The 14,684-nt window shown below is 39.9% G+C and overlaps 1 protein-coding gene across 3 annotated transcripts in view; it reads right to left on the reverse strand.

Annotated features, from left to right (window-relative positions):
• Nucleotides 1-14,684, reverse strand: part of ntrk3b (neurotrophic tyrosine kinase, receptor, type 3b) — a 371,163-nt gene that overhangs the window by 27,126 nt on the left and 329,353 nt on the right. For all 3 annotated transcript variants that reach the window (XM_042484023.2, XM_042484016.2, XM_088080694.1), the window contains 3 exons: nucleotides 9,093-9,223; nucleotides 3,626-3,798; nucleotides 977-1,220 (listed from right to left, as the gene is read on the reverse strand). In XM_042484023.2, coding sequence (XP_042339957.1) covers nucleotides 977-1,220; nucleotides 3,626-3,798; nucleotides 9,093-9,223 — 548 coding nt within the window. The remainder of the gene's footprint in view (nucleotides 1-976; nucleotides 1,221-3,625; nucleotides 3,799-9,092; nucleotides 9,224-14,684) is intronic.

Below are 14,684 nucleotides of genomic sequence, written 5' to 3' on the forward strand. Positions count from 1 at the left end.
AACTAAAATCTGCAGTCAAGTGTCATTTGTTTAGGCCGCCACGGCTCCCCGGAGAGCCTGCCCCCGCTGCTGAAAAAAATCCTAAAGGAAACACTGAGATATATCGTGAAAGGGGGAGAGAGAGACGGGATGACATGACATGTAGCAAAGGGCCGAAGCCGGATTGAAGCTGTGGCCGCTGCGGCGAGGATACAGCCTCTGTACATGGGGCGCCTGCTCTACCAACTGAGCCATCGGGTGCCCCGTGGCAGAGATGTCTGGTTTTAGTCTGCACGCCTTAAGAGTGATTGTCGTTATTCTACGTCAAGATGACAACAGATGTTTTGAAAATGTTTGCTTTGGATACTTAACACAGCTTACAACCAACAAATTCAACCAAATATCAGTGTCTATTAACATTGGTGGCCAGCTGGGAAGTGCACATCTGCTGTTATCTAAAAATAGCATCACAGAGCTAGCATTAATGGTTACATCTTGTGCTGTAGAGCACATGGACAAGTCTCTTGTCCATGTTCGGTAGAAAGAAAATTGTTCCCACATGAAACTGGTCACAGAAAAGTCTGTGGATTGTCTTGAGCAACAGGGTCATGATTTCTGTAAAGAGAAATTGCAGTAGTTCTAATATATTGGAGAGAAGGCAGACATGTCTATGGTTGATATCTCTGGGCAACTGATAAATCTAGGCAACTCACACCAAGATCTAGATTGATAAAAAGCACGAAAGCTAAGAGTAAAAATATGTATTTTTATAACTTTGGGGTTAACTGAACCTTTAAGGACTATAGTGGATTTGACATTTTTACTGACATTTCTTTCTGTTGAACAGTGTTCAGGCAAGGCGACTATGGAAAACATATATAAAGTGTGACCTTTTTCTATCTTAACGACTTTGCCAGTCTGAACTCTGAAACCTCTTTCACTCCCAGCATTCTGATGAAAATAACAAGCATAAATAAAGATGGTGGCAGAGTCTTACCCTGTAGTAGTCACTGCTGTAGATGTCCCTTGACATGCCGAAGTCTCCAATCTTGACCAGCAGGCCATTTCCCACCAGGCAATTACGAGTTGCCAGATCTCTGTGGACAAAGTGCTGGGATCCCAGGTAGACCATGCCCGAGGCAATCTGGGTGGCGATGTGCAGCATCTGGGAAAGGCCCAGCTCTCCATTGGACTGCAGCGGCTGGCCGTCTACCAGGATCATGGCGTCTGGGCCGTGGGCTCTGAGTTACAAAAAAAAAAAAAAAAAATTGATTTGATGAAGAAATACTGGTGAGGGAGTTTTCTAGTCTCTGTTTAAAAGTTAAAGTACGTAACTTTTGCTGTTTATCTGAGATAAAAACAGAGACGTACAAGTAGAAAAGAGTCATAAAGTCAGTGAACCGACTCAGTAATGTCAGCCATATATCAATATCTGTTTAAAGTTTGCAAACATTAGCCACAGTAAGCTTCCAGCCATATGAGACCTAAGTTAGGGTGTACAGAATTAGACAAAGATTTGTTTTGCTGTTCATGTTATTTTAAAAGTTTCATAATCTTACTTTAACAACAGGATTTGGGAACCTTTAAAGCCTTTTCAGCATGGCAGAGTGTAACCTGCCTGCCCTTTAATAAGTAACCAAAAGCTCCTTACAGTGCTGATAAACCCTCATCCTGGCAGCATTTGTGGCTTTTTTGTACCTATTGTGGATAATTGCCGTAACAAAGACAGACTGTTAGAAATATTAACAAATTAACTATAATCTGCGAGCACTGCCAGCACTCAGACAGCTTTAATTGCAGTGATAAAGTGTTGTTTCTGCACTGTTTTTGTTGTTTTTTTAATTAGTTTTGGGGTGTTTTTTGAGCCTGTCAGGTTAACACCCAGGTCAGGCTGTCATTAGGCTTGGGCATCTGACACTTTTGCATTTTATAAATAGCCTCTGATATATATATATATATATATGAGCTATATTTTTCCTTGAGCCTACCTGAGTGGCTGGGGAAAATGCATGAAACCTTTGTCCCACATGATGTGCGCAATGACTGCTGGAAATGTTTCTAAATCCAACAATCATTTCTGTTTTTACAGTTCTTGGCTGTTATAAATTATGTACTTTTGCCGATTTTTATTTTGGCAGGCCTATTTTGGCAGGCCTCATGGGTTTGGAACGAATGTTTTCTTTAAAAATCACAAAAAAAAAAATTTCCCCAAAAGTTATGTATGTATATATATATATATATATATATATATATATATATATATATATATATATATATATATATATATATATATATATATATATATATATAAATAAAATCTAAATTCCAAAAAAATGCGGGTTTGGAAAGCTAGTTTTCTTGGCATTTTTTTCCCCTACAGAGGTCTGGGATATGCCTGCATTGTCCTCAAATGCTAGAAACATCCCTGTCTGAGGCTCAGGGATTTTATTATTGTACCAACTTTACCACTAGTGCTCTTTCCTTGCTAAGCATTTGTGGGTGAAGGAGAAGGACTCACTTCCTGTGAGATGTCGCCACCGTTTTCCTTAACTTCCTGTCACCGTGACTATAGACCAGGCGCCATGCAGCGATGCTCTCCCCCTCTCTCTCTGGCTGTCTTTCTTTTACAGTCTCTCAGTTTTAGTGCAATTCAATGTTCTTTGCTGTAAGAGTGAGTGTAATAATTCAGCTCCACTGTAGACGGATTAGTGGGGCTCTTCCTCAGTGTGTGTCTTTTTGTCTCTCTGCCTTGATTTTACTTCAGAGGAATCTAGTAGTGGCTGAATGAGTGCAGGTTGCCCTCTGCTTATCTGAAAGTTCAGCTGGACCCACACATCAGATACCCTATTCATTCTTACAGATCCCCCATCCCATTTGTTAAATGTGACCAACAGGACCAATAGACCAAAAATCAGCCACGTCTTGCACCTTGCATGAAAGAATTTCATCATTCGCGACATTGCCTTTCATTTCAGGAATGATTTCCCAACAGAAAGTCTTCACGCGCTCTTGAATCTGCACACACACACACATACACGCGCTCTCACGCTCAATCGTAACATGTCATCTTTTCAACTATTGCTCAAACTTCAAAAACAAGATAGACCACACGCACGTACACACACTGCTGCCGTCAACGCACTTGAAATAACACACTTCTATCCCAGACTGCTCCTGTGCACACTGACATCAACTCCAGTGAAGCTTCCCATTACCAAAGCGCTCCCTGTACAGGCATTGTCTCTTTTGTTGAGGCTTATCAGAGGTCACTTCCCCAGGTACAGTCTGACATTACCGAACAAAAGCACTAAAGCACTCATGTTTGCTAACCCAGAAAGCTGTGAAGTTGGCTGGATATTGTATCGGCGACAGGAATTTGACAAAGTAATTTTAGTTTTCTTTCCCTTATTGAAGTTTTACATTCACTTTCTGTCAATAAGTTGGCAGAGACTGCCACCTAAATGTAGACCTAAAAGCCTGAGCACAGGTGGCACACCCACTCAGACACACATTTGCATTGTAATCAGGCTTTCACCCACTTTAGTTTGCCTCTGTCTGTCCATATGATGAATTTCTAATTTGCTCAGCCTGCACCAGCCTGCTACATTAAGGTTTAATTGACTTAACCTTCAAGCCAAGGACTGACCTGAGGAATTTGTTGAGGTCTCCATGCTTCATGTATTCGAACACCATGATGAGAGGGTCCCCGTCTACACACACACCGTAGAATTTAACAATGTGGTCGTGCTGCAGGTTGGTTAGCAGCTCGGCCTCCCTCTGAAAGTCCTTTCTTGCCGACAGGTTGGGATCTTTCAGTGTCTGTAAGTACAAAAGTCAAAGTTACACACTCAGGGAAGGTAAACATTACAGTTGATAGTTGGGGCAGTCATAATGAGCTGACAAGGACTGACCCAGTCCAAGTTTGGAAAAATCAATCAATGTATTCTTTGAAGTCCTCAGTAACTTACGCATATTTGTGAATCCAAGGATAGCGAAGGAACGACCCACCTTACTCTTCCTATGTATGGCTAGTGCCTTTGTTGGTTTGATTGGTTAGGTTTATGCAAGAAGAGTGGGATTAGTATACGGTTAGGGTAAGAATGTCAGGGTAAGCCAATCGGGGGTAGAATAATTTGAGCCATTTCTTTGCTATTTATACCCCTAGAATCCTACTAACTTCTTTATCACCTAACTTTCCCTCTAGCGCCACTATAAGGATCGCAGTTTTGTTTGTAATTTAAGAGACTCTACTGAAAACACTACTCCTGAATGGATTACCTTGAAATTTGGTACAGATAAAAAAAAAAGGTCCCAAGTAAGGACCTAACAGTTCTGGTGATCCCCTGACTTTTCATCAACTGCAACTGGCAGGTCAAAATTTTTTGCCTCTCTCCACTTTTGTTCACGACCAAATACCTGCAAAATAATGATATCCCCATCAGCCTAAGCGGTACTAACATAGTTGTGTTTAGTGCAAATTATAGAGTGCTAGCATGCTAAACTTACATAGAGAATTTACTAAACTTGAGCACTGACACTGAGAGTATCTTAGCGAGCTGACTTAAGCATTTAGCTCACCACCACAAATATAGCCTCATTGAGCAGGTTACAACGCTGTAGACACTTGTCTTGTGGTCCTGGGTGTGGTGGCTCTAAAATTATCCTCTGAACTATTTTTTTACACCCAGTCATGTCTTCCTGCCTCCAGCTCATGTTGTTGATGCTCTTGTTTGCTCATGTCCTCCACAAAAGCACCAGCGTGACTCTATGGGAATAGAGCAGATAACACGGGGAAAACAGTTGCTGTTTGATTATTGGGTTCGTGTGATGGTTGAGGGTAAACACAATATTGGGTCCACATAAAATTCTGCTCAAATTTCAACATATTTATCAATAACAACACTTTGAAAGTAGTCTGTCCCAACTGAACAACATTTTCTCTGCTGTTTAGTAGTAAAGTTTACAGTTGGCAGCCAGAGCATGTGAGCGGAGTGCAAACTGGATTTTTTAAAAGTTTGCCTTATCTCATGCTTGATCCTACTCCAATTTCTCTCCGGTACTGCCCCACAACATGAGCTTGAAGCACCCAGAATGAATCTAAGTATTGTGAACGAGCTGTTTTTGTCAAAATATAAGCTGCTTGACAATGGAGCTTACGAAGTTCTTTCAAAAGGAAACCAAGAATGCAGCGTTTTACTTTTAGGGGGAAGGAGTGGTGAGCAATATGATTGGATGTGGAGTGAAATCTAAGTTAAGCACGGAACAATATTGAGTAGAGCGGCCTGGAGTAGGGGAACAGAGGGAACAAACATTTTCTTGAACAAGGAGTGGAAATTCTCAACACTCTACTCCACTCTGTAGGTGGCTATACATTATATCCACCTAATAATCCTATACAGTTATTCGGCAGCTGGCTGGAAGAAGCGTACACAGAACAAATTGATCTGATTGGTAGAAGGATCAAGCAAGGTAAGCCATGAACTCCTTTGAAGTGGACTGCACATGAAAAATCCAATCTTGATGGGATGTCAGTTGAAGCTGCCAGTATCAGTAAAAAAAAGGGGAAAAAATCAAATAACAGCAATAACATGTCTTATTGCAGCCTCTGTTGAAGGAAAAAAGACTCTTGACACCTCATCCGCAACAAGAAAACACAGCAAGTTGCCTCTCTTGATCTCCTTGGCCTGAAGTCCTGCTTTCTCAGCGTGCTGCTGACGTTATTACAGATCGAAAGACCTTGGGATGGAAATACATTAACTCATATGCGCTGTTCTTGCAGGGGTGCTGGAGGTGGTTGAGATGTACGGCAGAGTAGGTAAAATGGCCATAAAATTCTATTACCAAATCAAACCACACTCTTAAGGAAATGTTTCTTGTCTGGGCATCCCTCCAAAACAATACCTTCAAGTGCTCAACTACAATAAATTGAGGCAAAGCGCTGCAATGAATTTTCCCTTTGTTGACCTTTAAGTGTATTCAGAGTGCCTCTTTCTGCTTTATCACAGATAGGAACATGTTCAGATGGAAATGCACACTGCATTGTGTTTGAAAAATACAGAGGTCACTGCAGAGGAGGCTTAACAGAAACTTGTTTCCTTGTTAATTCTGTAATACAAAGGAAAGGATGTGACAGCCAGACACACCGTCATCATCTTGTCGACTCTTCCGCTAACTGCTCCTGTCAAGGTCATGGTGATTTCTGCCTGGAAGTCTTTTTTTCTTTGGTACGTTTGCTGAGTCTGCAACCTCATATTCAGTATCACCTGCTTCACATTCATACACTTGCTCATATTCACACAAGGAGCTGGCAAGCACAATTTAATGTTGAGCACTGTGAGCCACCATGCAGGGCTGATGCTTCCGAATGCTTTAAGCTCTTTAAAACAAAGTATCCAGCTCACTGAAGTATTAACTTTGTTTGATAGTAATTGCTGGTCCCTTGGCTGACACTTAGACAAGTTTTGACCAAGTGCAAAGTGAGGTAGAGGTTGGAGCACCCCAGGTGGGAGAGCCTACTGCCACCAAACACAACACTTTTTTAAAAAAATCTCGTTTTATCTACATTTTGTCTCCGGTTACAGATGCCACAACGCCCTCCTAACAATGGGCCTCAGTCAACAATATCTTTCAAAGTTTTTGTTTAATTTGTTCTTCAGAAAGGTGTGAAGAAAAGTCTACATCTGATTAATGACGTGTTCTTAAACCACTGAATTGTTCGTACCTGTGTTCCTATAATGATGAATCCCATTGTCCTCATAAGCTGAAAGCATGTGCCACTGATCCTAATTAGCATCTAATCCCCATAAAAGGTGTTCACAAAGAAATTAAAGAGGAAAAAGAAGAGAAAGAGAAGTTGAGAGAATTAAGTCGAGAACGCCCCACTGAAAGTCTGAAGAGGGTGGCGTGCTGAACTCTAAAAATAAAGAAAACTTGAGTAGTTCTAAAGTGGATGTCGAGGAAAAATTACGCAATATGAAAGGATTTGAATGTCATCATGCATAACAGTAAATGTATAAATGAATGATTCATCCATGGCCATGGTTAGGTACTTTTAGAGGTCTCAGAGTCCTTCACTGTCTCAATGCAGGCATGTCAGGAAGCTTCAGCATGTATAAAGGTTGAGATACTGTGAGACCAAGACCTTGTAGATGCTGAGACTTCAGTGTTAAACACACATATGACATCTGAAATACACTACTTATTGCTGAATCATTTTTCTTTTACTTTGAGTTTTTGGTGTGTCCTTGTCCATGTACCTTCTATACCTGTAGCTTCTGGGATCCAATTTGTGTTGTCAATAAACTTATAATATTATTCAAGTAAGATCGACTGTGGCTCATTCTTATTATTCATCAAAATGAAGATTTACGAGAGTACTTTTTTTCACATCAGTGGAAGTACCGCACAGAGTGAACGCCAAATGAGCTGTCATGTTTAGTAGTAAATATATATTAACTCAAAAAATGCTAAAATTATGTGTTACTCAACCACAGACAAGCAAACTACAACCTTAATGCATTACAGTGGCACAACTGTCTGAGGACTGAGATGAGCCCCACAGCACTCACCAAGCTATTTGTGTGTGTTTGAGAGAAAGAAAAAGAGAGTGAGAGAGTGAGCAAGAGAGAGACAGAGAGAGAGAGAGAGAGAGATGAAGGTAGACTATTTCACATGTTTCTGTAAGTTATTAATAACTTATTTGGAATGCTGCTTCATCACTTTTTGACGCAAATTGCCAAGGATATTTTCTAGCATGATCAATCACTAATTTCTTGAAAGACCGTAATGCTTTTAGTGAAACAATTAAAATAATTATCAAAACTATCATAAGATATTACATTACAAAATATTATTGTAATTTAAATCACATAATATTATACAACCGTAGAATTGAAGAAAACGCAATACAAGATGTGCATAAGATCTTGAGTGTGCGTAGATTCTGTTCTTACCTAACAACAAACTCCAAATGCAAAAACGTTGGTGAATATCTGTGTTTTAAAATGAAACTTGTATTCAAGAATGGTTGTTGAATGAGGCCCAAGAAAATAGAGATGCTGTTTGCAAACAGTATGCAACCATTCCTACAAAATATCCCTTTAATTACATTCTTGTTGGGAATTAGATGAGAAGATCGATATCACTCTCAAATGTGGCCATTGATTGTGAATCTACAATCAGGAGACTGTTAGCGTAGCCTAGCTCATGTGCCACACTCACTGGTAGTAGATGTTTGCCGAAAGGGTTTTCTGCCAGAAAGTGATTTCTTAATTAATTAAGAAAAAAAATCATGGTTTGGGTTAAAATGAAAAGATTTCTAGGCAAACTTTTCCCATATGTTCCACACTCCAGTCACTGTGCCCTACAGGTAGGCTATTTAGAGGCTATTGGTCAGACTTGTGAAACCAGATATACAGTGATGGTGGTTGGACTGCGGAGCAAGCCATAACATTCACATACAACTGCCTATCAAGCAATTTGAGCCAGCTACTGTAGTTTAATCTAAGCAGATATAATGTAGATACAAGGCCAGGTCATGCCACTGAGTGTCTGCTATTTGCTTGGGTGTAAGTAGGATTTAAGGCAGGTTAAAGGTAAGTTAGGTCAGGGCTAGAGAATGATGTCGCCTGTCAGAGGGCTCGTGATTTATGATGGCTCAGCCCACTGCAGGGCCTGGTGAGAGGTCAAAAAATCATCTAACATGAATATTGTGTGTCTCTAGGAGGGCTTGCCCAGCTATATTTTTTAAATCTATAAAATATTACACAGAAAGTAGTGTACATGACATGGACATTATTTTTTTAGTTCCATTGTGGTTCTTCTGAGTGCACTGTATTGTGGATAAGGCTTTTCCCCTGTACAGTCTTATCTGTACAGATGTGAGTGGTGATCTTCTCATCTAAGCCTCCAAAAGAAGGCGAATAAGTGTATTACCCAAAATGTCGTAAAATTCCTTTTGTGCTGTTTATAAGACAAACACACACAGGCACAGGCACAGACACACACACACACACACACACACACACACACACACACACAGGCACACGCACACGCACACGCACACGCACACACACACACACACAGGCACACACAGACACATAGAGAAAACGTACCTTGACAGCCACCAGCATCTTGTCCTTGGTGGGACTGAGATTGTAACACTCTGCCAAGAAGACTTTACCAAACGCTCCTTCACCCAACTCCCTCTTCAGGATGATGTCTCTCCGCTTTATATGCTGGACAACTAAACAAGAGACAGGCAGCGAGAGAGAAAAAAAGAGACAAGGGTCATTTTTTCCTCAGATATTAAACTTTAGGACATTTTTATGTGACAGAAAGCCATGCTATATTTGAAGAAAAATGTGTTTTGGAGGGAACATTTCACCCTCACATAAATATCATTATCTCTAAAGAAAAATGACTACATGCAAAACAGGAAAAAAAAGGCAAAAAGGAAGTAGAAGAGAATATGAAGCAGTCAGAGACAGAAGAGGCAAAGAGAGAGACAGAGACACAGTGTACTGGCAGCTGTATGTGCTGCACTGTGGGTGCAGCTATTCTGTAGTATTTAAAATTCCAGTCAAGATCTCAAGTTGCTAAAGATACAGTACCAAATATGTCATGCTGAATTACAAGGATGTGTGCACAAAATGATGCACGAGACATCTCACTTTGATATAATAGCGAATCCACAAAAAAACAAACATCTTGAATATTTGAATACTCCACTTAATATAAGCAGGATACAGCCTCAGTGACGTGCTGGGAAAAAAGCAGTTGCAAAATATGTGATATCGTCAAACTGTAAAAAATGTTTTATCTAACTTTGAAGCTACTTAAGAGAGAATATTGGGAACATTAGGGTTCAAGTGGTTTTAAATCTCCAAAGCGCAAATAAACTGTGAGATGACACCGGACCTGCTGAGCTGCAAATCCCTTATCTTATTCCTTGGTTATACTGTTGGCATTGAAACAGCACAGGGGGACATTTTCTAATGAGAACAGAATAGTGAAATGTCTACCTCTGAAAAATCTCTGTGAGGAAAATAATGCAATGCGTGGTGAGGAAAAACAGTCCCTCTGTCACTGTCTATACATCTTATTCTATTTTCTCCTAATATCTCTAACAGGATCATTTTAGAAGACCTATAATGCTCATTTTTAGGTTCATATTTATTTTTTTGGGTTTCTATTATAACGTGCTTTCATGCTTAATGTTCCCTTTCCCTCATACTGTCTGTGCTGGAGAACCTGTATCTACCCTTTGTCTGAAACTCCATTTTTTAAGCCCCCCTCCCAAAAACGCCCAGTCTTTCAAGGTCTTGTGCATCTCTGCACTGTCGCAGCCAGGGGAAGTCTGTAATAGAGTATAGTGGTACTTTCTCCTGGAAAATCAACATAAATCTTCTCAACAAAACTTGACATGTTCGAGTAAGATTATCCAAAATTGTGAAAAAATTAACATCAGCAACTTAGATTACACGTTTCCCTGTCATTAGCATGTAGCTACATGCTGTAGTGTGCTTGCAGTTGGGGAATGACTATGTATAGTAGCACCTTCTCCTGTTTTATGTCACCAGTAAATGCACCAATAAAATAAGGGTGAAAATAACAACATCAGAAAGAAAGCTTACATATCCCTAATGTTAGCATGTAGCTACATGCTGCAGTATGTGAAGCCAGGAGATGACTGTGTATAGCAGCACTTTACCCCATTAAAAATCATCAATAAAAACTTCTAAACACAACAAGACATATTTCAGCAAGAAAATGATCCAAATTCTATGAAAAATGAACAACACCTGCAACCCTACATAACATGTTTCCTAGACATTAGCATGTAGCTACATGTAGCAGTGTAGGCTACATAATGTAAACACTCGCAGTAGCCAGGATGAGATGACTGGGATGAGGCAAATTAATGAGAAAGACACATGTAGTAGAGTATGTAACCAAGTAGGAATCAGGGGTAGCAATGCTTCCCCCTGATATCTGCCTAGCTCAGTATTTAAGAGTTGTGAAAGTGTAGGAGTTGTTGGCTCATGAGCAGAACTGCTCTTCAGGCCACACTGAAAAAAAACATGACACCATGTAAGTTAACCATGAAAATTGCATTGTTTCTATTAAAGTGTACATTTATATTTATTAGTGCTGGGCATAGATTAATTTTTTTAATCTAGATTAATCTCACTGCAATCCTGTAGTTAATCTAGATTAATCTAGATTAAAATTATAGATTTGAATTTTGCCAAAGACATTCAAAATAATATCTATCTATCTAAATGATGAAAATGCATCACAAACTGCTTGAGAAAGCTTTTCTACTATAATATTTGGTAAAGAAAAATAATGTTCCATAAGATTTATTTTGGTGTTTAACTTTTTTTTATTTTGTTAAACACAGACATTTAGGAACACAGGTTCTGTCTCCATGTGGAAAAAGCTTTTTCCTGCTAACTGGAATGAACAGCAGAGGGCGCAGCCTCTGATAACATGACCCTAACTGAACTGTGGGCCAACATTAGAGGTCATGAAGAAGACCATTAACAGTCAGCAGCTTTGTGACACGGTTTGAGCCAATCACTCCAGTCACTCAGGCAGACCAGCTTCCGCCTTGTTCACGCCCCCTCCGCGTAATTCGACCAGGTATACATCCGCGCTACAGTGAAATTGGTGCCTTGCTCACTGTATAGACCCAACTTAGTGAATAGTTTATCGCGCGATAATTTCCTTATCGCGCGATAAGAATCCCGTGTTAACGCAGCACGTTAACGCCGTTAACGGCCCAGCACTAATATTTATATATATTTATATTGTTTATATTTATTTATATTTATCAATAGTTTCCATACAGGACATTAAGATGATGAAGAGAGGCACCACATAAATGCTTAACACAATAGTATACAAGGCTGGACCTCACAGTGAGCCCTCTCTGTGCATTTAATGCCTTTAATTATGAATGAAATTTAACAGGTATGTTTAAAACTCAGCAACAGGGAACAAAACAGAAATGTAATTGAATCATGAATTAGAAAAATAAATGAAGAGTGAACATCTGGGATTAAATTCTAGCCAATGAAATCAGTGTCTTATATTTGGATGGACCTGCATTTGTATGGCTATTTTCGTACCGTTCAACGACTCAAAGCTCTTTCACACTACAAGTCACATTCACCCATTCACACACACTACTGGCCGAGGCTACTGCACAAGGGGCAACCTGCTACTCACTTTTTAACCATTCATACAAATTCAAACACACTGATGGAACAGCTATTGAGAGCTATTTGGGTTCAGTATCTTGCTCAAGGATAGTTCAGCATGTTGACCGAATCGCCAACCTTCCGATGCTCTACCACCTGAGCCACAGCAGCCCCAAATTTTTCTGAACTATTATTATTTATTATTACTTATACAGTATTAAAAAGGAGGATTTAAATGTTAATCATTTATGCACCAGGACAGATCATACAGTGTTTGTTGACCACTGTGATCTTCACTACAAAAGTGTACTAGGATGCACTCCGTACACATAAAAATACATGGGGCACAAAGAGATAATAACGCGAGTCAGGGCTGACAGTGACATCACTAGTTCAATGCTCATGTCGGCATCTTTCATAGGTAAAGTTGTGTATTATGTATCGGCAGGTATTGACGGAACAGTCTTTGGAAAATGATGTACAATCCTGCAGAGAGGTTCATTAATTTATTGCAAATTTCCCCTCTGTGGGACTAATAAAGGATTATCTTATCTTATTTCTTTAGCTGTAACAGCCAACTCTTGACCATGGACTATGACACTGCTGAGATGTCATAAATCATTTTCACAGTACATCTTCAGGGTCCTATACATTCTTGTTAGCCAGGTCACCAGGTCTTATATGTCCTTAGAAGACAAATTAAATTCATGGATCTTTATCCATCCTCCATCTGTGTGTTGTATCTGTGCAGTTGTATACATACAATAAAAATATGTCATAGAGCACACAAGACTATATGTACAGAGAAAACACTGCTGTCCCTGCAGCGAAAGCTCATGAGCTGTTGCATCTGTTGTCATCAGCAAACATAACAGGCATCCTGAAATTCGGAGGCAGGGCAGTGTTGTCTCAGCTTCTTCAAGCCATTTGATCTCTTTCTGCAGATGAAGCAGTTTACTTTAGCCTGCGATTTCCAGTTGACCTTTCAGTTAGCCCTTTCTGTTTGCCTTCTGTTGCTAAGCCTGTTAAGCTTTGGTTGTTAAATGCACACCGAACATATTCATATTCATATTTTACAGTGATAATGGTGGCCAAATTACCAGAGGTGGAACGATACATCAATCTGGATCGATATATTGATTCAGTGAACAACACTCCAATATTATTGATGCAAAGTGAAAACATCCATACATATTGTCATCTTTAAGATAGACCTTTTTTTTTGGAATTCCCATGTCACAGCTGTTTCACCATTTCAGTCCAAGCACACAAGTCCTTCTATACTATTGAACAGTCCTAGCAACCTAGCACCAGACAGATAATGGTGAGCAGCCAAGAAAAAAAAAAAAAAACAAACAATGAGGATATTTATTGATATTGTCTTAGATCCTTATTGAATATTACCAAAATCATATCAGCAAGTATTGCACTGTTGCCCAAAGTATCAATTAATATCCTATCATGATGAAACTTGGGATTCACAAGATTTACCATTCAAAATCAAAGTAACTTTTAAAACAATAGGTCCTTGGTTTCATACAGAGGTAGACAAAAGAAGCGTCTCATTTCTAGTTGATTTTGTCAGCTGTGGCGAGTCAACTAATTACACTAATTTTGGCTTCATGAGTTGGCTGAAATTACTGTCTACAGCTGGCATTTTAATATTTCTTGCTGACTCGCTTTGAAACAAAAGCTCTGTAAAAGGGTTTTGAATATGCACATGGTAGCTACAAGGTATTGTGCTAATAGAGACTAATGGGGCTTTCCACCGGCAGGTTGGTTTTAATCGGTTCCGTATGCATTCTGTATGCAGTTCCAATAGAGAAGCACTTATCAACATTGGGAAGTTCTGTTGGTTTTAGACTAAATGCAACAGACCGCGAGAAGAACCCAACCAACGGCATATACTGAGTGGCCAGTTAGACAACAGGGAAGAAAAACAAAATGCCAACAAAAAGCGTCAGACAGGACAGGTAGGATAGCCAGCATCAGGGCGAAGCTGACCTGACTTGGACTGAGAGCTTCTCCTCTACCAAGCCTTTTTCTGGCTAATGTCCGGTCACAGAAAAATAAAGTGGATGAGATGCGATTGAGGTTTACTCAGCAAGGGGAAATCAGAGACTGCTCTGCGCATATTTTCACCGAGACATCGCGGATCAAGCTATTGCACTGGAGGGGTGGACCTTGTTCAGAGCCGATAGGACACAAGACTCGGATGCAAATTCAAAAAATGCACTGCAGGAAATGAATGATGCCACCAGCAGCAACATGCCCTCGCAACTCGATAGACTTTTTCGTAGTAGCTGGTGATTTTAATCAACTCATCCTTCAACTTACGAACATAAGCCTTTAAGGGCAACTGGCAGTATATTTTGGGAGAGCCAGTGTAGCCAGCAGATATGGGGGCAAAGACCTTCACTTCTACAAGCAAATGATTTCAGCTAACCTCTATATACAGATATCTCCATATGAATTCAAATTCAAAAGTCGTCCAACGAT

This window comes from Plectropomus leopardus, chromosome 1, assembly GCF_026936395.1.
Source record: "Plectropomus leopardus strain MGB_pleo_1.0 chromosome 1, ASM2693639v1, whole genome shotgun sequence".
NCBI classification, from domain to species: Eukaryota; Metazoa; Chordata; class Actinopteri; order Perciformes; family Serranidae; genus Plectropomus; species Plectropomus leopardus.